This window comes from Myripristis murdjan, chromosome 10, assembly GCF_902150065.1.
Source record: "Myripristis murdjan chromosome 10, fMyrMur1.1, whole genome shotgun sequence".
Taxonomy (NCBI): Eukaryota; Metazoa; Chordata; class Actinopteri; order Holocentriformes; family Holocentridae; genus Myripristis; species Myripristis murdjan.
In genome coordinates, this window is record NC_043989.1 from 7,452,707 (window position 1) to 7,479,211 (window position 26,505).

Genomic DNA, 26,505 nt, shown 5'->3' on the forward strand with positions numbered 1-26,505 from the left:
GCCTAAAAATCACATTCAGATGTATTTCGAATGCATATTTGCCTCCCTCATTCAAATTTACATACTGTCTCAGCTATCTTCAGTGTTTGCCCATTGAGCAATATTAATTGTTTATTTTACCTATATGGTATACCTGTTTCTGGCACTTAACAGGGTAAATGCACAATGTACAGGATTCAAATGAAGATTGAGTAGCGCCTGGGAACCAAAAAAAAAAAAAAAAAACAGGTTTACTATGGTTACAGCCTAATCAGGCAATGCCCAAATTAAGAGAGCATGTGCACAGCTACCAAGCAAATAAATTATTGACATGCTCGATTGTAATCTTTACAGCTTTAAATGCCCTTACTAAAGCACTGAAGTGTCATGGTGAATGGCTGCTACGGTGACCTCTCTATTTGGGTGACTATAGGCGCGGTTCATGCAGCTATGCAAATTTACTCCAAACATTACTAGCTAAACCGTGAAGAACCCCCACCCCGCCAATAGCAGATGTTGTGTGCACCACGTAAATCCTCCGTTAACATTTTAAGTTTGGTGACAGTTGACAGTTCACTTCCTTAATCCCGCCGAACAGTAAATGTCAACAACAACACGTTGACAGCGCTGACACCTTAACACCGGGGTCACTGACAAGCTGCCCCTTGTTATTGCTGCGGTAACACTAAGATATGCTGTTTTGAAATCACCAGAAACACCATATTTAACAAGTCGCAGGGGAACCAAAACGAGCTAAATGACAGCGTTTGTTTCGCCTGTTTAGATAACGCTTGTTAGCTTGGGGCAGAGGGGATACGACGTTTTTTGTTTTTTTTTTTTTACCTGAGTGCTCCCGTTGCTCCCTTCTGACAGCATTTATATCGTAAAATCCCAGCGTTTCGGGCAGGTCTGGAGTTATACCGATTTTGCCCGACATGGGTATGTCACCCCACGGTCGTTTCTGTCTTTTCTTTAGCTCAATTTCCGATTCTTTCTCCTCTGACAGCTCGGTCCCCGACACGTCCGCCATCTTTACTTTGGCCACCGCCGCCGCGTCGCCCTGTGCAACGTCATCGCAATCGAGGTTAAAAAAAAAAAAAAAAAAAAAAAAAGCCAAATAAATAAAACAGCCTACATGATCTTAAAAAACTATAAATAAATGATAAGAACAACAGAAGATTAAGTAAGCAGAGATTAAAATATATTATTAAAATTTTTTAAAGTAAAGTGGAAAATTAAAAAATTAGAAATACAAATTAGAAGTGATAATCAATGTATTATTTTATAAAATTAAACTTTTTTTTCCTACAAATATTAAACTTTAATTACACTAACTCAGTGGACCACTATTGTTCATTAAAATTAGAAATATTATTTTATATTACACTTTCATGATTTATTTATAGAGCGTCCTCATACAAAAAAGAAAAAAAAAAAAGTGTGAAACTTTCAGGATTTACTGCAATGTACTTAAGGAGATGTCTCCAGCAGACTCGCCGGTTAATATAGGTCTAGTCACATAGTGTACATTTCTGTTCTGTTCTGTAATTATGTAATCATGTTATTGGGAGAGACAGAGCGACAGAGAGAGAGAGAGAGAGAGAGAGAGAGAGAGAGAGAGAGAGAGAGAGAGAGAGAGATGTTTGATCCTTACCAGCACCGTTTCCACTCTAACCATGTTCTTTAATTAACCGTCTGGCTCCACGGGCCAGAGCCAGATGGCCTTCAAAGTCTCATCAGAAATACAAGCAACGACAACATGACATCTTTTTTTTTTTTTTTTTTTACCGGTGGAGCGTTGTGTCACTTTATCAATCCAGCAACACAATTTGGAAGGACAGTCAGTAAACGGACCATGTCACAATATAACTGTAAGTCCCTATAGGATCATTATATAGCCTAACTATCATAGTGATACAGTGATAAGGATGAAACATACCATGAAGTATAGTCATCATAAAGCCATTATTGAGCACCCAAAGGAAAAATTAATGGAAAAAAAATATGTTGGGAGGTATAAATGTGAATATATGAGTGTGCAAAGCGACAACACAAGAATAGATTGCAAGGCCTGGGTTATAGATAATTGTCTAATATATTAATATTCTGATAATATAGAGAATTGAAAAGACAGATTGTGGTATCACCTTTAAAAACTCGACGCTCCTGCAGCAGTCACATTTATTCCACTTGGTGGCGCCTAAGTTCCATCAAACAGAGTTGCTTTTAAACCAGTTTCACCCACAATCTGGCTCCAGTAGGTCGACCAGACCACCTTTACATTTAGCTTTAATCAAAAAATAACACAGGGGAGTCTACAGATATGGTAGATCAATTCCAGACTCGATCTTAGCGAAATGATTGTCTCTAGCCTGATTGTTTGAAATAATATTAAATGAGAAGTAACACAAATTTATAGGCAATATTTCAAGTGCATGCCTGATCTATTGGATGATTAATACATGGATTTACAATCTGAACTGCAGGCATTTAGCTGATAGAGTGAACAGGTTCAGTATTTTCTAAAGAAAACTTCAGCAGGACTACTACTGTAACTGATGGACACATTGAAGATAGAGGTGACAAATGCACTGTTGCATAGATGCTCAATGCACCCCAGAAATTAAGTGTTGTAATTTTTTGGTGTGTCCAGTTTCTCTCAGCCTGCTTCAGCCACTTCTCCTTCAGTTAATGATGTCCTATAACTCCCAGGATGCCTTTCATCAACAAGCAGACAAAGTGTATGAACTTGTTTCAATCAGATGTGGCTATACAGTGCAGATCGGTGTTTGAACATTGGATTGTGTCTATGATGGGGTCGCACCACTTACCCATAACTCAATATGCCTTCAGGCTGTCTTGCATTGTGGTCTATTGAGGCTGTTGTCAGTGAAGCAATCGGTGTCTGTGCCTCCTCCAGTTCTTCCTGTGTAATTGTGAACATCCGTGCAAAATGGCAGTTCCATGAAGAAGCCCTTACTCTTTGATTTTCGGGAACTACGTCTAATGCCAAAACTTGACGTTTACTGTTGATGTTTAAGATCGCTGGAAGCATTTTTGCTGTCAAACCTCATTGCAGCAAGCTTTTAAAAATCCAGAAATGGTATCGTCTACATTTGGCCAGTAGGCCCTGTGGAGAAAGAAAACCTACAGATCTCCAAAGGTCAGTCAAACTGCTAATTTTTTGGAGCGTATGGCAAATACATTACAAAATCTTCCAATATTTGGTTTGAATAATTATGATTAATAGTTGTAGCACCCATTCACATGATGCATGTGACCGAGGCAAACCCAAGTACTTTGTAAGCACGGTTTATTGGCACACATAATGGTAAAGCATACATACCAGACATCAGATATGACACTAAACACCTCTGCTATATAATGTACAAATGGTGTCTAATAATACTAGGCTCAAACATATTTAGAAATGTGTTAGCTTCCTTACAAATGCACAAATAAATACCCATAAGATCCAAATGTATAAAGACATCCACCTTTGTCTTCTTGCCCATTTTCAAACAAAATTCCAACAAAACAGGAGATCAGGGATAGTATCAATTCAATTAAAGATTAAAGAACAATTGCAAACACAAAACCAGGGATTTCAAACTATTTCTGTAGGGCTGTAAGGTAGCTGGGATCTTATCTGTACATTTTTAAATGTAGAATTTATCTTTGTTAAATTACTATTTATTTCAGAGAATAGACGTGAAATATGATATGTAACTTTTTCGGGTATTTGATAACTTTGTGGCTTTGGTTCTGCTGTAGTTATTGATGAGGACCAGGGGCATCAAGATGCAGTGGTGAGTTTGGTTTGGCAGCAGGAAACCAGTGTCCACCCAAACCACCCTACAGAAATGTGAAACTCCTGTACTAAACAAAACAGCTGCCATATCCAAACTGGTTTCAGTGGCTGATTTACAGTGGATAAAATAGGTCCCACCTCTATTTACAGAGCTACAAACCTTGTAACAGTGTTCCCAAACTGATGAACCAAAAAAATTGGACTGATGAGTTTTAAAAAGTACATATCAAACAAAAAAAGTCCTATAAAATCATGCAGGAAAAAGCTTCAGTATCAGTTTGGGAGTAGGTCATTAAAGGGAAAGAAGTCAAATTTTGAGGAGGGAAAAAAAATTAACATTAATGCATCAATGTGCGTCGGCAAAGTTCACATACTGATCGGCAAAATTACAACGTGATTGCAAAGGATTCGGAGAGAAGCAAAATACCAATAGACTACGAACACAATCGAACAGGTTTGCATGAAATCACAATCTGTGACGACTGCAGTAATGTGGAAAAACAATCCTAGGACACGACTTTCCCTCATTTGAAAGGAGTCCGTAGTTGTAGAGAAATTCATTTCCTTTTAATTGGAAATGGAAATAAACAAGAATAGCAGAAACAAACCAACAGCCAACTGAATTTCCAATAAAAATGCAAATGTCTCGAACAATGTTCCAGTTGCCTCCAATGCGGTTAGATGGTTCTGTTGGTTCTGTTGGCTGTTAAAAACACCTTGTCTTCTTCATGTTGAGCCTGCTATTCTTTAGAGACATTTTATTTGTGTGTTTTCTTCTTCTTCTTCTTCTTCTTCTCCTTCCCACTGTCTACAGTCACAGAGTGATGACTCGTGACCTAAAGGTCAACCAATCACAGCTGTGGTATTCTCCTAGACGGGAAGTTCACATCTGACTGTCCAAGGAAGAGAATTTCATCTGCAATTTTCCGCTGCATTCTTGAGAAAATGCCCACACCATATTATTTTTACATTATCTCTGCATACAACTTGTACGCATTTCTTTGAAAAACAAAAAAACAACAAAGTAGTCTTTGACGTGTGGATATTGCTGTGCAATGCTGCCAGTTCTCAGTGTTCTCCTAGATGTTTTTAGAGATTTAGAGAAGAAAAAAAATGTCCGGGCCACATTTTTTGGCGGAGATGAGCACATCACTGCCAGCGATGAGTTTGCAGACGGGGGGGTTTGATTCAGTTCAATGTTATGAGGTGTAAGAGCACTGCCCTCTGGGGGTTATGGGGTTCAGGGAATAAAACGGGTCCAGTCCATGTGGACTCTACTGTTTTCCTCTTCTGTGTTTTTTACTGTGACGGCTGGGGCGCTGTGCTCTCCGGCTTGCTGTCCTGGGTGGTGGGGGGCTTGCTGGTCCAGGGGCTGTTGTTGCCCAGAGCCGGGGAGCTGTTGAAGTCATCCTCGTCATCCAGGCCGTTGGTGGCGTCATACTGCGTGTTCTCCAGACGAGTGATCAGACGCTCATCCTCGTCCCCAAACTCTCCGCCCATCAGGGTCGGCTCGCCTACCACCATCACGTCCTGGACAGAGAGAGAGACAGGGAGCGCAAACTCACTAACAGAGAAGACAGGATAACACCAGTGATCTCTTCACTGATTCTCTCTTTAAGAAGTCGCATCACATTAAACATTTTCTTGTCTAGTCTACTTATTGGCACACATAAGTGCAAATGTTGCCATTATCATGCAGTATCATCACTGCGAGGTGAAAATTTGGTATCTCCAAAATATTTTTAGTATCTAAGAAAACCAAGCATTATTCATTGGGTTTCTCTGTGCTTCATAAACCCAAGACTCAACACTTTTTTCTCAACACATGAAGAACCATAAAAGTCCTGAAAATTTTTACATGAAAACAATGACCTGTTGCCGAGAAAATTAACTCAAATTTGTACTTTCCTAAACTCAGTGTTAAAATACATTGAACATGACACAGTGAATGCTATAAGGCCATGCCAACAAGTGCGCTTTGTTTAATCCATTAAATGCCTTTCATCATTTATTAAAGCATACCATAGCTCTGGAAAAAAATCAAACATTTTTAACATATTTATTTTCGAATCATATATTGCTATTCAGGCTACATAAAAGAAAACATATGCAGTGTACACTAAGTATCATCTTTATATCAGTTCTTCAATTTTTTTTACAAACTTGCTGTCATATGCTTGTTCCTATTTTATCTTTATTATATATGATTACGTTATTTTTCTGTAAATCTTATTTTAATTAATGTCTGCATGGTTTTCTTGTACAGCGATTTAAATTACTGTTGCTAAAACAGTTTGTAACTCCATTTCTACAAGTAGTACACAAATAAAAGTTAATTATTTCAAATTGTAAAATGTTTTTGATTTTGGACAGGGCCATCCATATTTAGCCTGCGGGTGATTTAAAACTGATATGTTTATGTTTGTCAGCAATCAGCAGAGATCCAAATCACGCATTCCAGTTTAATCTACATCTTGGACTTTTCTTAGACCAAAGCCTCTCAATATCAAGTTAACAGAGATACATACTAATAAGACACTCTCTGAGTAAAATCAACATATATGTGTGTGTCTGCATGTCTGCAGCTATCTCACATTAAACTTTTCTCATTTTGTCCCGAATCAAAGTATCAAATGTGAATATGTTAATCCACGTTGTATAAAACACTAACATTTCAAAAAGGACCATTTGTGAATTCATAACTTAAGACTACCAAGTTTTAGCCAGTGGCGAAGACGTCACTGAATAACTCATGTCTTTCAAACTGCTGATCTGTGTGTGTTTGTGTGTTTACGGTGTATTTACTGAAGGAGGAGCGCCTGAAGCCCCTACCCTGGGAGGTGTGTATTTTCCTGCTTCAACACAGACCCCCTGCTTGCTTGGGATATCAGTACAAGTGTGTGTGCATGCATGCATATGTGTGTGTATGTGTGTGTGTGTGTTTAAGACAGAGGTTGGTGTATCCAGTGAACCCATCCGTACAGTCGACTCCGCCTCGCACTCCTTGCAAATGAAACCTTCCCTTACAGAAAGCGGATTCTCCCAGCCTCCCTGCCCGCCCCAATCAATACTCATCATGTAGGACATATTTCACAGAGATGGCCCTCTCATGCTGGGGTCAAAGCAGGGAAAGAGAAAGATTTATTCACTGCTATCTGTGTTGTTTTTCCATGTGAAGGAATCCTGATAATTCTTTCAAAGGAGATATCTAAATGTCTATATATGGGGTCATTATGTTGCTAAAATTGACTGTCTCCTTGCTATGAAGGTCCTGTACTATTTGTGCCAGCACGTGTTTGTGTTGTTCCATTAGCTGTCGATATTTCCCTGCGACTGAAGACAAATTCCTGTGCATTTCATTGTGCTCTGTGAATAAAGCGAGTCTGATTCTGCTGAGGAATATCGGGGGTGTGTAATTTGTGAATTCACACGGCGATCGATAAGCTTTGAAACGTGGATGTATTGCTTTGTGATACACGATGGTTTATGTTGTGAATCTGTAAATCTCATCTCCCTCTGACTGGCTAAGCATCTCCCTGCTGGCTCGCCCGGCGCCACCCACCGTAACCTGGGAAGAAGCTGTACAGTTAAATGGAGCGCACGCTTCACTGGTCATGTGTGTCAACGCTGCCCGGCTTGGGAGATCTCGCTCTCCTCATCCATCTCCTCTGCAAAGTGTGCACACGCACAGGCATGCACACACACACACACTCCCTCAGACACACAGATGCAAACAAACAAACACCCAAGCACATGCACAAGGACATACACGCAAATACAGATACGCATATTGTACACAACAATCAACCCTAAACACACGTAAATACAAACATAGAAACAAAAGCATATGCACATGCATGCAAACCCAAATACGAGTATTGTACATAATGGCAAAACACACACACACACACACACACACACACACACACGCATGCACACACGCACACAACCACAGACAAGCACCCATGCACATGCAAAAACACATGCACGGAAATGCAGATGGCATAATGTCCACAACAATCATCTCTAAACACATACAGTACAAACACATAGACAAGAGCATATGCATGTGCATGCAAACCCAAATGATTATTGCACACATCACACACACACACACACACACACACAAAGCACACATTCACAAAACATGATCGTATTCAGCAAGCAGCGATGCACTCATACAAACAAAATCAGAACTTAGAACACACTTAACCCCTCATCCCCTCCCCATCCCACCTACACACACACACACACACACACTGTGAAGAGGACCAACAGAGAGAGAGGCAGTTTATTTATCCAAGCCATCGTCAAACCCCCCTAGCGACCACCACCACACCCCACTACGCCTTAATCAGGCTAATTAATTTAGGTGAGCTTTTCAACTAAATGACAATATCCGCACTGATTTGTCAATTTGCATAGCTAATTAAGTCATTAGCTAAAAACGTGCTGATTGCCAACAAGCCTTGCATTCACCATCTGTTCCTGTGAGGAGGCCTGTCAACCTACCTCTGGCCAATTTTGGGCCAGAAAGAAATTAAAAAATTCCCTCCAATGATAACAGCTGGTGGCTAGTCTGAGACAGGGGAGCGCTAATTGTGATCTAATTAATACCGTCTACTTGTCTACTCATCTCGTTAGCGTTAGCCTTCACGCTAGCTAACCGGTGAGGCCTTGAATGGGCCGATGCGGTGATGAATGCCTTGCCTATTCCCTTCATTCACCAAGCAGCATCATTAGCATACTTTTACAGAGATTAGCAGTGAGAAGCTTGGAGGACATATTTCCTCCACAGGCCTCCGAGACAACAAGTGGGATTCTAATGAAGACATGGTGGGACAGCGCTGACGACGAGGGGGTCTGGAGGACATAAATACCCCTTGAGGCAGTAAAAAAAACAGTTTGTAATGTAAATGAGGAGAGAAGAATAGAAAATAAGAATAAGACTCTTAGCCTACCCACCCACCCCTTCACCTTTCCCATATTACCCTCCCTACAGAACTGTGTATGTAGATTTTGAAGGTGCAGGATAGGTGCTGCAGTTCAGAATTTAAATTCTGTGTTACACCTGCAAAACTGTGGCCAAAATCAAAGAATGAGATATTATTATGCAAAACATACTGTATGCCTTGGCAAAGACAGACAACAAACCCCCTTATTTTCCAGGTGATATTCCAGACCACAGCCACTAGAGGTCAGTGTTGATCACACTATGAGTCGCCCCCTCCTCCACCCTCCCACCTCCCACCCCACCTCCTCTCCTTCAGCCGCTAGCACCCCCACTCCACCCCTCCCCTTGCGAGGGTCCACTCCTTATTGTCATTGGGCTCACGTAGGCTTGTGCTCAGCCACAAACGAACAACTTCTCAGACAAAGACAGCAGGCGCGCAACATATGTAACCAGCATGTTACCAGCCACGCTGCCAGTCTTTAAGAGGCGTGTGAATGCACGGCGTGAGTGGTATGGGATGTGTGTGTGTTTGGTTGAGGGGTGGGATGGGAGGGGGGGCACTGATGGAGAGGAGTGCATGTGTATGTGTGCGTGCATGTGTGTGTGTGTGTGTGTGTGTGTGTGTATGAGAAGCTGGAAGGGGATGGGGGGGCGGAGGGGAGGCAAGGGGAGGGGAGGGGGGGCAGAGGGTGTATACAGATATCGGTGATAATGAGAGGTGGCACAGAGCCAAACTGCCTTCCAGAGAGAAAACAATTGTGTGTGTGCATGTGTGTGTGTGTGTGTGTGTGTGTGTGTGTGTGTGTGAGATGTGGATGCGGTGTATATGTATGTGCGAGAGAAAGAGAGAGAAAGAAAGACAGGGAGAGCAGCAAATCTCGAAAATGTGAAGAATGAGCTAACGATGGGACAGAAGAGAGAGGGACAGTATGTGTAAGGGAGAAGCGAGAGAGCGAGAGCGAGAGAGAGAGAGAGAGAGAGAGAGGAGAAACAGACAGTTAGAAAGAGTGAATTCCTTCTTCAGAAAGTCAAAATGTCAGGAAAATAAAGTTGCAGAGGCAGGGCGGGTTTCTAGTGCACCAGGGTTGAGCGAAATGGCAAAAAAAAAAAAAAAAAAAAATCATATTGAAATTATTCTGACAGATATTGCGATTGATTTACGTGTCACAATTTTAGTGGTAATGATCATTTTTGCATCATAATTTTCCTTTGCACTGATGATGATATGATTTTTGCTGGGTACCGGTCCAAACAAACTTGTTTTCTCACGTCTGCAGAATATGATTTTCTAGGCGAGGGCATCTTTATAATACCATTACATTTCATTTATAAGGATATTTTGTTGCACCTTTTACCTTTATCAAACAATTGCAGCTCCTGTGATTTGAATATTGCACTTGCACATATTGCAGTTTCAATAGTAGGCTATTTTGATTAATTGTTCAGACCTTTGGTGAAGTGCCAAACACCCCTAAACTAGGTGAATATGCGTGGAATCAGTCCACTTTGTACTAACATTAGCCAGCCAGAAAGGGATATGTGGAGTTTTTCTATTACCTACATTACCTACAATATATTGGTCCCATCATGGATATGACATGGCATCAATACCCTTCAATTGCCCATTGAGTGTGTTTGGTCCTGTTTGTGCACAAGAGGAACATACAGTCGCTCCTTTAAATTGGACCAGCTACAATTATGTTGGGTTGTTATACCTGCACACTCTTAGCCCGACCAAAATGAGCTATGAGCAGAAACACAATTGGAGAAACACACAGTGCTGCTCCAGTGTGGGTAAAGCATGGTAACGTAATAGAGCGGTGTATGGAACGGAACAGAAACCCAGAGCCTCTGCAAACAATAGATTCACAACAGCATTATATCCTCAAGGGGGGTGCCAAGCATGTGTTGTAATACTCAGCTGTTTAAGAGGCTGTTTAACCTGTAACTGTGTCAAGTGGCCTGTTATGTGAGACATGTGGCAAAGCCAGGCACTCAAACGGTGGCACACAGTATGCACAGTGAAAATGCAACATTTGTTTATTTTATTATTATAATTATTATTATCATTTTTTTACTCTTTGATTTTCCTTAGCAGATTTAGTTAGATCAAAATATTAGTTTGCTGAAACTGGGCTTTTGTTAAAAATATTGGATACTAGCCAATCATGTCATCAACCAATGATATGAATGTGGCTCCTCCCTGACCACAGCAAAATACAGTTTACAAAACCTGCAATTATTTTATTCTCTTTCTTGTTTATTGTATTTTTTCCTTTTCATAGTTTATTTATTTATTTAGTTAGTTAGTTAGTTTGCATTTGTTTTTACACATGAATTAATTCAAAGAAGACTATCTTACCAAGGAATAGGAGAGGTGGGTCACCTTTGCAAACCTTAAATAATTGCATAATATGGAGGTGTTGCATACAAATAAATAAATAAATAAATAAAAAATACAAGAGCATGGCAGAGTATGAAGTTGCCACTTAATTTTAGTGACTAACTTAAAAATAACGCTGACATCTTTCGACCTGTACAGGCTTCATCAGACCACGTCAAGTCCGTGTAGGCCGAAAGACGCCAGCCTAGTACTCAGCCATACTATGGTATTTTTTTTTTTTTTTAGATGCGCTACCTTTATCTTTAATGTAGATTTTTTTTTCCAGCTGAGCATTCCAGAACAAGGCTCTCCTGGTCAATGTCCACATCCGTCTCCTCTTCATTTTCATAATATGGGTTTCAGTGGAGAGTTTCAGTGGCCCATGATGATCGAAATGCTGTTTCAGAGGCTTTACCACCCGACCATGAATACAGTTCTTAGGGATATACCAATTTTGTGGCACAGACAGTCAAATTTATATTGAAAATCTGCACGAAATATCAGCTATCAACACCTAGCTTCAGAGCAAAAATATCATTATCAATCTTCAAAACCCTGAATCAGTCCAACTCTATTTTTGACCTTTCTTCACTAGCCTTTACTAGACTTCCATAGCCAGTATGGGATTTGAACCAGCAACTTTCTAAGCATATGCCTACTTTTCCAACCATTAGGAAACCACTGCCTATGACCAAGTGGTAGAAGAAAAAATATCCAAAGGCTGATTCTAAATGAACAGTACAACAAAGCTTTGTTTTCCAGCACTAGGACTGCATTATTTATTTATTTGTTTGTTTATTTTCTTTATTTTTTTGTGTGGAAATTTTGGCTTTTATTTAACTCAGGGAAAGTGGACTGAGCATGCATGCTATTTTCCAGTAGTACCCTGCTTCACATTCAAACAGTTTCCGTGAGCAGCTTCACTGGAGCAGTTGTGGGTTCAGTGCCTTGCTCAAGGGAATCTCGGCAGTGGTTGTTGAGGGGAATGGAGAGCATCACCCATTTCCTTTCAGTCAATCCTGTGATTCAAACCTTCACTTTCCTAATTGTTAAGACGACTGTCACTCCTGATATTTTAGCCTCTGGCTTCACTGTATTTGGTGAGGAAAGTTTAAAATGAGCCTCAGTAGCATCTCGTTGCAGAATATCCACTTGGCCAAGCAACTAGGTCAACTAGGTATTTAGTATACACAAATATTCTGCTGTAGATATAGTGTGCAAGGGGAGCAAATGAGAGAAAATTAAGAGATTCACAATATCACCAACAATTTGTAATGGTAGTATCTGCAGCAGAGTTACATTTTTTGTTTCTTTACTTGTTATTTATAAATTTAGTTGTTTTCGATTCTCTTCTTTGATGAGTTTTGATGTCATTTGTGTCACTGTTTATGATATTTGATTTATTATTCTTCTCTTTCTCTGATGGCGCAAGATGTTCCCATACAAGTCTCTTGGGCTTTCTTTGTCTCACTGCACGGTTTGCATTCCTTTTCTTCTCTCTCTTCACAGTGTTTTTTTTTATCATTTGTGCAAATAAACTACACTTAATAGCTGTGATAACATTACTAGTGAAGGAATCAGCCCTGCCAACGTGTGTGGCATGTGAGAAAAGGGGTTATAGAAGAAAAAAGTAAAATAAAAGGAGGCAAACCGAGTGGAGCCGATGCTTACAGGTACCTGACTGGAGAGGCTGAAGTTGGTGGCGGGGCTGCGTTTCTTGCTGGCGGTGTTGCCCACGCTGCTGTTGGCGCTGCTGGCTGAGTTCTTCCGTTTCCTCCTCTTGGTGGTCGTCTGTCGGGCGGGCTCAGCTTTGGCGCGACCAGCAAAGAGAAACAGAGGCCATGCCAACAACATAATGCATACAGACAGAGACAAGGTGTGGGGGGTTGTGGAGTGCGTGAGGGGAGGCAGAGATGCATGGGGGGAGGCTCGGACAGACAACAAGCGCACACGCTCAGAAGCACACCTACGCACATTTATAGCTAAGCACGCTTGCACACAAATGCATGGTACGCACACACACATGCACGCATGCAAGAAAGCCCACGCACGCACATACACACGCTGCACAAACAGACAGGAGCGACTAGTCTACAGTGATCCATGCTTTGTTTTCTTCAGAGGTGAAATCACATAAGCGTTAACATCTCCCAAGACATGCACTAGTAAGAAAGAACCCCTGTTTCATTTGCATAAATGCTCAACAATGGACCCTGCTGCTCAACGTAATGTGAATTTGTTAATGATTTCAGTGCTGCACTGAGTGCAACGTTCCTCAATAGCCTGTGCCAGATTAAAACTACTCTGCTGAGGCAGAAAGCACATTGGTGTGTGTCTTACTGAATATGCAATGAAATTGTATCCATTCTTGTATCTCTTTGTTACTGTAGATTTGTTGTGGCGAGCGTGACTATGTTATTATACTGCATACCATTTAATCACTTTTTTTAGCCAGTGCTTGAGAATCCACATGCAATGCACTGAAATGTGTAACCTGCATTTGTGATGATATTAACTCATTATTTCTGAGCACGCAGTTGAGCATCCATGATGATCTTGCACACAAAAATGTATTTCATGGCATTCCATCGAGTGCTAGAATGCAGCGTTCCTACAGGACTATAGAGAAAACTGACAGAATATGACAGAAAAGATACCTTTTTTGTGATTTGTGGGAAATATTTCCGTTTTGAAGTTCTGTGGGTGTCCAGCTGAAACCGGAGCCAAAATAAGTTTTATTTTACTCAGGTGCTAGAGTAGTTTCTAAATCAAACTACTTAAGACAGAACGAGACCAGAGATGACAACAGAGAAAAGGGAGAAAAATGCTTGAACATTCAATGCCATGGATATACAAATTCTACTTAAACACCATTGGAAAACTTATGCTTAGATGAAAGATGTTTTTTTCCAATTATGAGCTATACATAATTCCTGAAGGTGCAATTAAATCAAAAGGGTGACCATGTGAAATCTTTATTAATAGAAACTTATGAAGTAATGAGAAAGGTTAAGTAGCGATCTTAGCATTTCTTGTATTTACAAAATAAATTATGTAGTACATAATTTATGAATACATGATTTTGAAAATTCTGCCAAGTTTTGGTTTGAAAACATTATTCCTTCTAATCTCGGGGGGAGGAAAGAAAACATTGCTGTGATCTTCAAACAGATGTCTGAAAATGAAATACATTTTTCGAGGTTCTTACTAATCACACCAAGGGAGATGCTTTCATATTCAATTACAGCAACCAGCAACTCATGGTACAAACAAAACATACTGTAGCTGAAACTATAAATCAGAGCCAAAACAATAAGGGGTATTTTTTTTTTTTTTTTATCAATATCTTTCCTCTTTTCATTCCTGACTTTGACAGACATGTGTGCAAAACCCCGGCCCATTGTCAGAGACAATCATTTTTGTTATCCGACTGGTTTCCTTCGATGCTGAACTGGTGACGCACTAAAATCACTTCCATTTCCACCAAAAGGACTTATCAGAGCATAAATGTGCCTGTGGCTTCCTTCCTGGCTAAATCCCAACCAGTTTCCAGGTTGGAGAAGAATTACAGGAAAAGGCGAAAAACACACCACCAATGAGGAAAACCACAATTCCAGCTAAACTGCAAAGTTCAGCTTTGCTTCGTGTAAAAATACAGACAGATGAGATAAAATGACCCTCACAAACTCATTTGTGAAGAGAGAGAAAAAAAAAGAAGATGGGACCTGACTTGAAGGAAACAGGAGGCTATGAACTTTGTAGCCACTCTGAGTAACAAAAAAAAAAAAAAAAAAAAAAAAAAAAAATTAAACTGACTCCAACTTGGGCATCCAGCTGCATAAACAACAGAAATCAGTGTTCATCCCACATAATTTATCACAATAAAGTACCATGTAAAGATTCACACTGAATCACACATAATATTATATATGATATAAAACAACATCACACATTAAGCATACAACATAAGGAAGTATTTCATATTGAGCTGCATTCATAGGAAAATTCTCTTTTCATGGGCACATCTCACCATCAGTAGACGAGATCTTCCATTGACACTACGTTCATAAAAATGTTTTCTATGTTTTTTCTTTCCCGTTTCCCTCTTTTCTATTCTTTTCTTTTCTTCTTTTTATTTATTTTTTTCTAAAAGAACATTGTTGACGCTGGGGAACTGCCGGCCAGGGAGCTGGATCTACTAGTTTGATTACACCCGGCACTCTTAATTAAAGTTACACAGGTCTGAGTCAAAGGCTTTTTGACTGGTGTTGCTTCTTAAAGACATCTCGTCACGCCTCGCTGAGCATTGCTGTAATTTGCAGCCCCTCCGATGTGTCCAAAACTCGGCTCGTTTTTCTCCAGCTTAACACCGCACAGCCAATTTAAACCCGGTACTTTTCAAAAACCACCCTTAAAACATCAATCATATAAAGCTGAGAGGCCTGTTAGGATTGGTGGAGTTGAGATTCAAGAGGCACCCCTGAATTCTGATTAATTTCATACACCTGACAGGCGAAACACATTTGAGGGATTAAGACACATAATGGTTATTTTGGAAATATAAATGATGCAATAAAAGCACTTGAAGGGGTTCATTCCAAAATGAGATAAACACTGTTTGAAAGAAGGACAAAAAAGATTCCTATTCTTACAAAATGACTGTTAGCACCAAATCTATAGCAAATCAAAGTTAAGCAATGGACTTGGCTGAAGAAATGCTAATAAAGAGGCTGGATCAGCTGTATTTTAGAAATTTTGAATGATTAACTACAGATAGAGATTTTTATGTTGTTTTCCCAAACTGGATTTAATGGCGTTTTGCAGTAGAAGCCTTCAGTACATTCATTTTTTGTTGTTGTTTGGACAGCAGAGATGTGTGTGCATGTTAAGTATTTATTACCTGGTGGAGCTACCATTCTCTGCCATTTTTGGAATAGGCATGTCTTGAGACAGTCCCGGGGACTGAGGTTGTAGGTCTTGTGCCTTGACATTAGCTCCTGCATGGGCTCCAGGATGACACACAACTACAGACATGAGAGGACAAACCAAAATTTATTAATTTGATAAGCGAGCGCTCAAAGGTGCACTGCTATGGCTCTTTTAAGAGTTGCCAAAGTGGAGGAAAACATAGTCCATAAAAAATGGTGATTTTGCTGCACAATTAATCACTCATGGACTGACTTGGAGTGATTAAGTGTGTAGTAAATCCACAGTTTTATAGACACTATTAATAAAGCACATTTAAAAAACAGGTTTATGGTCACAAAGTGCTTCACAGAGCAGAAGGAACAAATAAAAAAGAGAAAAAAAAGAAGGGCGACATCATACATTTTAATATGTGCAACCTTTGTCAGGTTGTTTACACACATACACAGACGCACGCACAGCCGCTTGCACACACATAAACATGCATGCACACAGATGCATTTATCTGATTGTTCCCTCACATTCACAGAGAAAGGCCCTCCATCGCCACAATATGCACTCAAGCAATATTCTTCTGCTAAAAGGCCTGAGCACCATATTCAGTCTGGAGAAAACTGTAAACCTCCAGTGATCTGCAGCGAGAGGAGCCAGGGGTCGGCCTGTCATCTTAAATACATCAGGGATAGCTTATCCAGATAACATCTGGATAACATTACAATCTGGTGAGCCCGCCCTCTTCAACAGTTATCTCAGCTAGCAGCAAACATCCAAATGCTCTCCGGGGCAGTCGGAGCATCAGAGGACAGCGCTGTCACCGAGCTGTCCACAGTGCTCGACCAATCACAGGGCAGGCCTGGGATCAAATTCCGGGCAATCCGTCCTGTTTTCTCTTCCGACCGGTGAGCAAATTTTGCTAGCCCTCATTTATCAAGGAAAATTTTACCAGCATGCTGTTTTACAGTAAAAACCCCTACGTCATATCCCTTCAGTTGCTCACATTCACAGTCGAGAGATGCCCAGCACAGCTAAAGTCTCCTCCTGCCTGCCACTGGAACAGTGTACCTCACTCCACTGGAAGCCATTTTGAACGTGCATGGCACACATGGTGGGGAACTCACTTCGAAGAACATTTAGGCGGCTGTGTACGAAGTTGCAAATAAATATATCATATAAATATTGAGAATCATTCTAATTATATTTCGGCTCACCATGTAGAACGCGCACCATGTAATACTAAGACTAAGCTGCAGCAGCGTGGGTTCGAGTCCGGCTCCGATGTTTTTGCTGCGTGTCATCCCCTCTCTTTACCCCTCCTTCCCCTCTTTCTCCACGGTGACTGTCTAATAAAACACAAATGCCCCAAAATAATCATAATAATAAATAAATAAATAGCTTTTCACTTGTTCCCCATTGAAAAAAAAATGAAACAAATGGATCTCAAGAATCTGAGGGAATACAGGCTCATACATTTTTTAGTCGAAATCTTAAAATATTAAACGAATATTCATCTTTGACATTGTCTTATTCAGTCTTACTGTGCTGTAAACTAATGAGAATTTGTCAACTAAACTAAACTAAAACCTCTGCTGTCTACTGAAATCCAGCCTTGGTGTCCAGCTAACTTTTCTGACAAATTCAAGTACTGATAAAAGGAGTAGCTTTAGAGAGTGACACCTCATTTGACTGACTGCCTAAAGTTCTCACTTATTAATGAAGTGATATTAATTTTCTATATTTCCAGTTTTGCTGGTAAAGTTTCCCATACCGAGTGCTCAACTCAAGTTCAAAATAACCACCTTAACAATACAGTCAATTTGGGATTTAGTGACTTGCTCAAGGGCACTTTGACGTAAGTTACTAAGGAAAAGGAAAGTGCTACTCATTCACTTTCCCTGCTCAAATCATCAGAAGGCCACTACTTTGACCCTCGGGGTGTCACCATGCCTAAATTTATCACGTTCCCTCTCAACATCCCAATCCCTGCGGAGAAAAACAGCACACAGCAGAAAATGTTTGAATTGTCACTGGAATTAGTAGTATTTATTTAAAAAATGGGTCAGTGTCCATTTGGTTTATTGCATGATATGCGTTGCCAGTTTCGGATCATATCTATTTCTTTAGTATGAGGGATGTTCTCTAGCCAGGTGAATCAACCTAGCCATTCCAGCAACTCTAGTCCTACCGCTAACACCAAATTAGCCTACACAGACACAGTAATGTCTATTGCTATTCCCTCTATTAGGATGGCAGTGTTTTGATGCCACGCAGCTCGAGGTAAAGTGAACATCCGTGTAGCAGACTAATCCCGTGTTCTTCTCTGATAGTTCCCTCCTGACACAGTAATATCCCTCCCCAGCTCAGCCAACAAGCCCTGGCTCTCAGCCCAAAAACAAGGGCTATTTTCAGGCTGAATAGTAGGAAGCCGGCAGCTCCAATACATGGAAAGGCTTAAATACTCCACAAAAAAAAAGGAAGAGAGAGAGTGTGTGAGATTGAGAGAGAAAGTCCGGTTGTAACCCTCAGCCAGGAAACGGTCAGTCTCTTTGGAGGGACAGATAAACGCTGGGAAAGGCCTTTTCCAGAGGCACGTTGTTGCCAGTTTAATGTGAGGAAAGGGTGTACTTTACTTTGACACCCTAAGATAACAGTGGGGGAAAAATCATTAGCTATGTGTGTGACATGCTGAGGACTGGGTGTTTACACAGTTTACAGTACACTGCAAAAAATGTCCACATCAGCAAGTCACTCCATCTACTACTGAGCCTTGAAAAAAACAAACAAACAAAAAAAAAAAACAATCTGGATGAGATAATGCCATACCTTTAAAATGTGAAATAGTGAAATAATCTGTTAGTTTGAGATATGAGTTATTGTTTCTAAAAGCAAATGAAACTATCTAGAGAAACACGCGATAAGAGATGAAATCCCTTGTTAGGATGGACTTTTTTTTTTTTTTTTTTTTTCGCAGCATATAAAATAAAACCCTCATTGTGTGCAAGCTGGCAAAGTCGGCCAATGCCTAATTTACCTCCCAGACACATAAAGGATTTGTTATGTGAAATATTTCAGCTTTTGGACCACTGAGGGAAAGCGTGTCATTTGGACAAACTAGCCATTCTTCACGTGCAGCGTCGGGGTAGACACACACACACACACACACACTCACACACGACTTCACCTCCTCTGCAAAAAGACATGTTGCCAGCGAGAGGAAAGCAAGACATGATCCCCATTTCACTTGCTAAGCGCTGACCATATGAATCACTAACAGGGAGAATGAACAGAAGCTAAATCTTTAGTGTGTAATTACAGATACTTGAATTACGTGCTTTCTCTTTCAATGGCACTACAGTTGCATTCTATATAGAAAAATCATTGTTATAGGAAAACAAAAACAATAACAGCTCCTCTTCTCTCTCTCTCTCTCTCTCTCTCTCTCTCTCTCTCTCTCTCTCTCTCTCTCCCTCTCTCCCTTTCTTCACTCTAGTTATTATAAGCAGCGGAGGTGCCGTTCCCCGATTCGCGCGGCATTTCACAATTATGAGTCTCAACAGGGAGCGTTCATTAATGTTATGCTAATTTTCTGTATCCAATTAATTCTCCTCTCTCTGCCTCTCTCTCTCGCGCTTGTTCTCCCATTTGGAAATCGTAGCTGTCAGTCAACTGTGGAGTAGAAAAACACAAACAAAAACCCTGTGAAATAATCACTAATGTATTCAGCCAGCTTATACTTCCTATTTCCGTAAAGTATATCGCTGCTGTCAGGTTAAAAAAAATAATAAAAAAAGGAAGGGTAAAGACTAAGGAAGGAATAAATGCTTATTTTCGCATTGACGTCCTTGTAGTTTCCGAATTATACATCCAGGTTTCAAGCACCAAAGAGTCAAAAAAAAAAAAAAAAAAAAAAAAACTTGTACGGCACATAAATAACAGTATGAACTTTCAATTGAAGTAAGAAAAGGAAAAATGCCCAAATTTGCAGTTACAATATGACCTTACATAAACTGGAGAGTGAACTTGGGAAAGTAAACAAGGATATCAGCAAAACAAAACTCAAATGGGTAAATTCATACACATAACGCTGATATATCCTTATTTCAATTAAGTGTGAAAGACTTTGATAAAGAGGATGTAAAGTAATTATTGCCAGGCTTATATAAAATATTCTACAGACTGAACGCATTATGAAAACAGACATTGTGTGCTTTCTAGAGGTGGTTGTAAGAGATTTTGGCCAAAAAAATATGACTGAGCGTTGAGTAATGTGAATTATTATGTTTCACAATAGTGAGGGAGCTGTGCCTGTGTGCATGTAAGTGTGAGGAGATCAGAGTGAGCCAAAAACAAAAGTGGAATGACAGTCATAGGCCCTGTCAGATACGCACACACACACAGACACACACACACAAACACACATACACATGTAGAGCCCTTACCCTGAGGTAGTTGAGGGTGAAGTTGGTCAAGCCCATGCGAGTGATGTTTTTGGACAGTTGTTCCAGCACCTGAGGGTCTTGTGCCTGAAGTCAGGAGTCGGGAGATGAAAAAAGAAAAAAGAGAAAAAAAAAGAAAAAAGAAAAAAGAAAGAGAGACACAATGTATGCATTCATCTTAACACCGCTAAACAAATTATCTACAGGCAATATGCAGGATAACCGGGCTCATTAGCGTCCATAGGATATGCACAACAGACACATTCACACCCCCGGGTCACAATTACAATCACTTAACATTGTTATTTTTTCCAGTTTTGCCACTCAATGCATTGAATGTATTGTTAAAGTGTGTTTGGATATTATAATCATAAAGCATGTCAAACTGTTGACTAGTGTATCTATAGCATTTTATTATTTCAGGGTTCTCACATTGCATTCATTGGAAAAAACTAACTTTTTCTAGTCCTGAATGTCTTGACTGGGCTGGGTCGGTGAAAGTCTGGAAAATTTTACAATTCTCTCTCCCTCTTTTTTTTTTTTTTTTTTTTGATCATTCCTGGGTATTGAAAAATTTGGCCACTGATCTAGAAAATTACAGAAAAAAAGACATTGCTGAGCTGCTGATACATTTGCTCGCATATGTTTTATGTAAATGCCTTTCATGCTTTCTTGCACTATTTGTTGTGAAGAATAAGCATCAGCTACTCTATAGAGTGATATGACCTAGTTGACAGTCATATCATCCATTTGAATACAAAAGATTAGACACGGAACAAGATCTTCAAACCCCAGTCACAAAAATTGGGCACTGGATAAAGTATGGAGTTTTGAAATGAAAAATGCATGGGCGCCCTGTAGTATAACAGTATATATAGGAGCAAGAATAAGGCTTTTATGAGAATAAAGAAAAAAAACAAACAAACAAAAAAACAAAATGGCACTTATAGGATGACATCTGATTAAAAAAAAAAAAAAATCTGGCGAAGATAAGTGATTATTCAGTCAGCTTGTTTGCCGCTCAAAGAATAAGCAGTCGAATCATAAAAAGCTGTAGATATTGACAGAGCAAAACATAGCCCACACTGAGGAGAAGCAGTGAGCACGCTTGCATTCACTGCCTTATGAAAAATGCATAATTCTATCTCCACTCGCATCTCTGTGTGGAGAAAGTCAAGAGGGAAGCGAGGGAGTCCTTCTGTGCCGTCCACAGCCTGCGATGAATGACGGGGAATCAAACTAGCACACGTTGGCAGGCAGCGTTCGAATCAGAGTTTACCGTCGAGCACAATTAAATGCTCATCTTGGCAGCGTCGGCACAGAATATATCCACAATTAGCGTGCGAGTAAAAAGCGACACATATGGTGCAGAGACAACAGGTGCCATTCACTTCAAGGGGGACAGTGGAAGACAAACAATAGACAGCAGACATGCAATACAAAAACACATTTAGTTTTCCATCACTATGTGCACTGAGGCAGCATGGCACACTGGTCAAACCGAGAAGCTCCAGCAGGAAAAGCATCAGTGTGCAGCTATATGAAAATAAAATAAATAAATAAACAAAAAAATAAATAAAAGGCATGCATTCAAAGTTAATGGGAGAGATAGTCAGGATTTAGTTGAACTGGAAGTAGAAGTAGATTCTCTCAGATTATTCGGGCTGACTCTCCTCAGCGGGGTTCATGCTTTCAGGTGAAAACTTAGACAAAATCGATTGTTATGCAGGTTGCACAGTTACATCACAGACAGACGGAGCAAATTCTCTGTTTTGGATCCTATTTTAAAAAAAATACTGCAGTGAAAAAGTCGTGGGAGTGCTAGCATACGTACGGGAAGTCACAAATTAAATGCATTTGTGTTACTGTGAGTAGCTTTTTTGTGCATCTTTACTTATTAGAGTATTTTACAAAATCAGAGCCAGTTTTTACTTTCACCAAAGCATCTTTGTGACTTCAGGGCTGTGTCTCTCTAACAGCTTCAGAGTACATGTTTTCATGCTTTCCGTAAGCACGGCATCACAAACTGGTTGACTGTAAAATGGATCTGCATCAAAGCTCAGCAGACACTTGGAGGAAATGGTAATTTAACCACTTGCAGTATTAAATGTCCAATTTATCCATGGTAGTGCCAAAATCCATCCAGATAGTTCCAGTATGATTGGTTGCTTTCCAGCTGCTTCACTGGCCTTGCTAGCTAGCTGAGGAGCTATCTAAAGAAAATGCCTGTGCAGCAATGATGATAATTGGTGTGCCGAATTATTATTATTGTTATTTTGTGACAAAAATTGACTATTGACATAGATTTCAGAATTGTATTTATAAAGCATTCAATGTAGTTTGGACAAATATGCAATACCAACAGTATCCTAATAGAGTAAACAAGGCACAAAGCTGACAAACACTGAAATAAATAAGAGGAGAGCTTCTTGTTTTCCATACAGCACATAACCACACCAAACCAAGTGCTGTGTGTGTGTTGACTCATGCTTTACTTTGTATTATGCACTTCATTTTTTTAAACCGAAACAACCGCCCTCTGTCCTCTTGTCCTCATCATCGTGTCCTTGTAACAACACCTGATTTTTTTGTTGTTGTTTTTTAAGGATCTCATCAACTTTTACTCCGGGTTCATTTTTAAACGAGCTACTTCATCCGCTTTCATAAGTAGATTTTTACACCGGTAATTGTACTTCTCTTCTTCTAAAATTTCAATATTTCATCAGCACAGCTTATCCCTCAGAAGGATCTAGTATCTCGCATCCAGCTAGGGCCGTTCTCCGTCGCTGCTGATGGCTCAACGGAGAGCAAAACTTGATTTTTTTCCAAATCAGTTCCGGCGAAAGTGAAGCAGTAGCTCAGTTCAGCTGAAAAGTGGGACCTCCAACAATGGCTATATCCGTGCTGGAATCTACGAACAGGTTCAATCCAACTCCACTATTCTGACTCCCATGTGTCTGTATCTGCTTTCATTAGTCCAGGCAGCGATCAAAAGAGTGAACTCACACTCACACACATCATTGAAGATCTGGCCAGGACCCGCTATACCCATAGTATCCTACTCTACAGGAATTAGTGTGAATACCCAGAGGGGCCAATTTAATGGAGTGTGAATTTCATATGAAGATTTGGCCAAAAGGAGGTTGCCTACACAGGGCTAAACTCCCTCTAAAACACACCTTTAGGTCTGTGGGGGTAAATACAAAATACTGAAGAAAAGTGTCTTTTTTTCATCGACCAAACAGAGGGAGCTGTATGCATGGCAACTGCGCAGCATGCATCTCACTGCTGCCAGTGAGATGCATGTAAAATCATGGTTGTTTCCTCTTTACGCTGAAAGTTCACATGATGATTTATCTGCTGAGTGAGCTTCAAAACCACTAAGCCTCTGCAACCTGTTCAAACCCGACTGTACCATTTAAAGGAATAATTAAAGCGCTCTAATGAGAAATTATGAATTATTTTGCATTCTTCTTTAAGGAAAAATGGATTTACTGCATATATTGCACATAGGTATGTATTTTTTCCCCTCATTTAGTTATTTATTAACTTCCCTGACAACAGTGATATTGTGCGTCATACGATTTCAGGTCAAAATGGCTTGAGGAGAACAGAAAAAATTTTGCTAGCTATAGCCAGGACACTCTACAGCTCCAGTAACTAGAATGTGTATTACACTTAGTGGAATTAAGCAGATTAGTCATTCGACCTTGTTTTTTTTTTCCCTCTCACTCTCTCTCTCTCCCTCTTTTCAGGCAAGAGCCCTTTTTTTATCCTCAGTGCCCTTTGATGTCTGCAAATAAATTGGTTTGCAAAAATCCCTCCAAACTGCTTTGTTGGCGTTTAAATTTCATATGCTCATGAATAGCTTCTAAAGTGTCTTGGCAGAGTACAGACACCCTCGTTAGTATTCAAAACCGACACCAAAACGGACAGATTTGGGTTCGTCGCGTGTTAATGATGTCACACTCACGTGCATGGCCAGGATGCTGCGGGGGATGAGCTCTCGGTACTGCCTGATGGTAAAGTGCCACGTCTTGATCCTCATCAGATCGTCAAAGGCAAACTCCAGTATCAAACGACCCTCCGTACAAACCTGGACAAAGATCACATAGTTAGTGCAACTTGACATCTCTGCTCGGGCTGACATCTCTTTCAGTAATCTTTAACCAGCTGGCTGGCAGCCGTCAGCTGATTTGGACAGAGACAAAAGGAATCAGTGTTTATTGGCCAGGCGTGATTTTCATAAAACGCTGGAAGGGTTTTCCTCGCTTTGGAGTTTGTTCAAGGAGTTTGTAGCATGGAGAAGGCTATTATGCTCCCAATATTTACTCTGCTTGCTTTCCTCATTCAGAGCATCTGTCCTTGGGCCTCTCAACCATCCAGCTATTTCTAAAATGTGAAAATAAATGTAATCTGGAGAGGGGTGTGTTTACGCCAGAGACAAAAGAACTTCAGGTCAGAGAGAGTTGCCAATTAGGAGGAGAGAGAGAGAAACACAGAGAGAGAGAGAGGAAGAGGGAAACCAACAGAGGGAGAGGGAGAGGGACAGAGAGAGAGAGAGAGAGAGAGAGAGGGAAGGAGAGAGAGAGAGAGGATAAAAAAAACATATTTTTTCGCCTCTTTAGCCGAATTCAGTGCTTGCCGGGGCCCTTGCGCTTCCCCTGTATTTCGTTGCTGTGACAACCAGGGAGGGAGAGAGAGCAAGAGACAGAGACAGAGAGAGAAAGAGAGAGAGAGAGGGAGAGAGAGAGAGAGAGGGAGAGAAATGGAGAGAGAGAGAGAAATGGAGAGAGAGAGATAGAGAGTGAGACAGTGAGAGAGTGCGAGAGAGAGAGAGAGAGAGAGAAAAAAAATCAGCTGATTAGTTGGCATGGCAACGGCAAAGATGTAATCCCACCAGACACACTCTAATCAATGCCCCCAGCGCAGATGGTCTCCTGAGGATCAACAAGAAAGAGGCTGGCGGCCATACTAACCCCACCCCTCCACCCCCCAATCCCACACCCTCACCCCCACCCAAGTCACGTGCTCCAGCGCTTACTCCAACACCCTGCACAAAAAAAAAAAAAAAAAAAAAAAAAAAAAAGAATAAGTAGAAGCTGTACTGCTCCAAAAGCCCTGAATACAGAGCTGCTACTCGGCTGTCTTGACTGAAAATGTGACTACTGTATAATGTTCTCACTCTCTGTGCAATGGTGTGTTCGCAAGTTATTCAACCCTATTGAGATCCTATTGAGATTACAGTAAATTGTATTTTGTGTGGTGGTGGGAAATTGAAATATCTCCTATTAAAAATAATGGTAATAACAAAATAATAATTATAATAATAAGGTCACATGCAGCGACGCTTAAAAAAATGTCAGATGGTACAAAATGGCAACAAATTACAGCAACTTTCCAAGGATAGTCGGTGCAGTTACGTAAGCGTAACACTTTAACAAACCGGATCCTACACATTTTATATGTACCGAGTGAGGAACCTCAGGTAATGACTTTATTTCGTGCCAAAATAGCTGTATTGCGTTTAAAAAAGGAGCTCATTCATTCGATGATTGACAGAATGTAGTGCAGATAGTTTTAAGTGCAAACACTGCAGGGATCTGCTTGGTCTGATAACGGGCTTGTCTGAGCTAGATAAGTGTGGATTAGACTAAAGCAATGTTTGGAAATAATCCTTAGTATTTAATGGACAATGAAAATAGTCTTTATTTTATTTTTTACTCTAATTCCAGCAGCTGTTTGTCCAACAGCTGACCTCTGGCTCAGGGGAGGGATACGGTATATCCGACCGGTGATTCTCAACTTTTCTGCTCTCAATGCCCCAAAACATGAGGCAGTACTTAACCAAGACCTCCTATTGTGGGCGTGAACACAGACACGATTATTATTTTGTCTATTCACGCTTTTTTACTTGATGAAGTTATTGGAAGAAGCCTTGAGGTCGCTGCTATTCATTATTTGGAAGAGAAAAGGCATTTATTAGCAAGATTAAAAACATGATATTAAAACGCCCATT

General features: G+C 40.4%; 2 protein-coding genes across 5 annotated transcripts in view; both read right to left on the minus strand.

The window, feature by feature from the left end:
- The window catches only part of tapt1a (transmembrane anterior posterior transformation 1a), a 30,896-nt gene extending 29,877 nt beyond the window's left edge, over positions 1 to 1,019 (minus strand). Inside the window, exon 1 of the mRNA XM_030062442.1 lies at positions 823 to 1,019. Coding sequence (XP_029918302.1) covers positions 823 to 1,009 — 187 coding nt within the window. The 5' untranslated portion in view covers positions 1,010 to 1,019. The remainder of the gene's footprint in view (positions 1 to 822) is intronic.
- Positions 1,020 to 3,275: 2,256 nt separating this feature from the next.
- Positions 3,276 to 26,505, minus strand: part of ldb2a (LIM domain binding 2a) — an 84,778-nt gene continuing 61,548 nt past the window's right edge. Inside the window, exons 4-9 of one of the 4 annotated variants that reach the window (XM_030062562.1) lie at positions 24,460 to 24,582; positions 20,490 to 20,573; positions 16,028 to 16,151; positions 13,785 to 13,838; positions 12,805 to 12,935; positions 3,276 to 5,320 (exon numbers count right to left, since the gene is read on the minus strand). In XM_030062562.1, coding sequence (XP_029918422.1) covers positions 5,090 to 5,320; positions 12,805 to 12,935; positions 13,785 to 13,838; positions 16,028 to 16,151; positions 20,490 to 20,573; positions 24,460 to 24,582 — 747 coding nt within the window. In that variant the 3' untranslated portion in view covers positions 3,276 to 5,089. Of the gene's footprint in view, positions 5,321 to 12,798; positions 12,948 to 13,784; positions 13,839 to 16,027; positions 16,152 to 20,489; positions 20,574 to 24,459; positions 24,583 to 26,505 lie in introns of all 4 variants that reach the window. The other 3 variants (XM_030062561.1, XM_030062560.1, XM_030062559.1) reach the window with 3 other exon arrangements.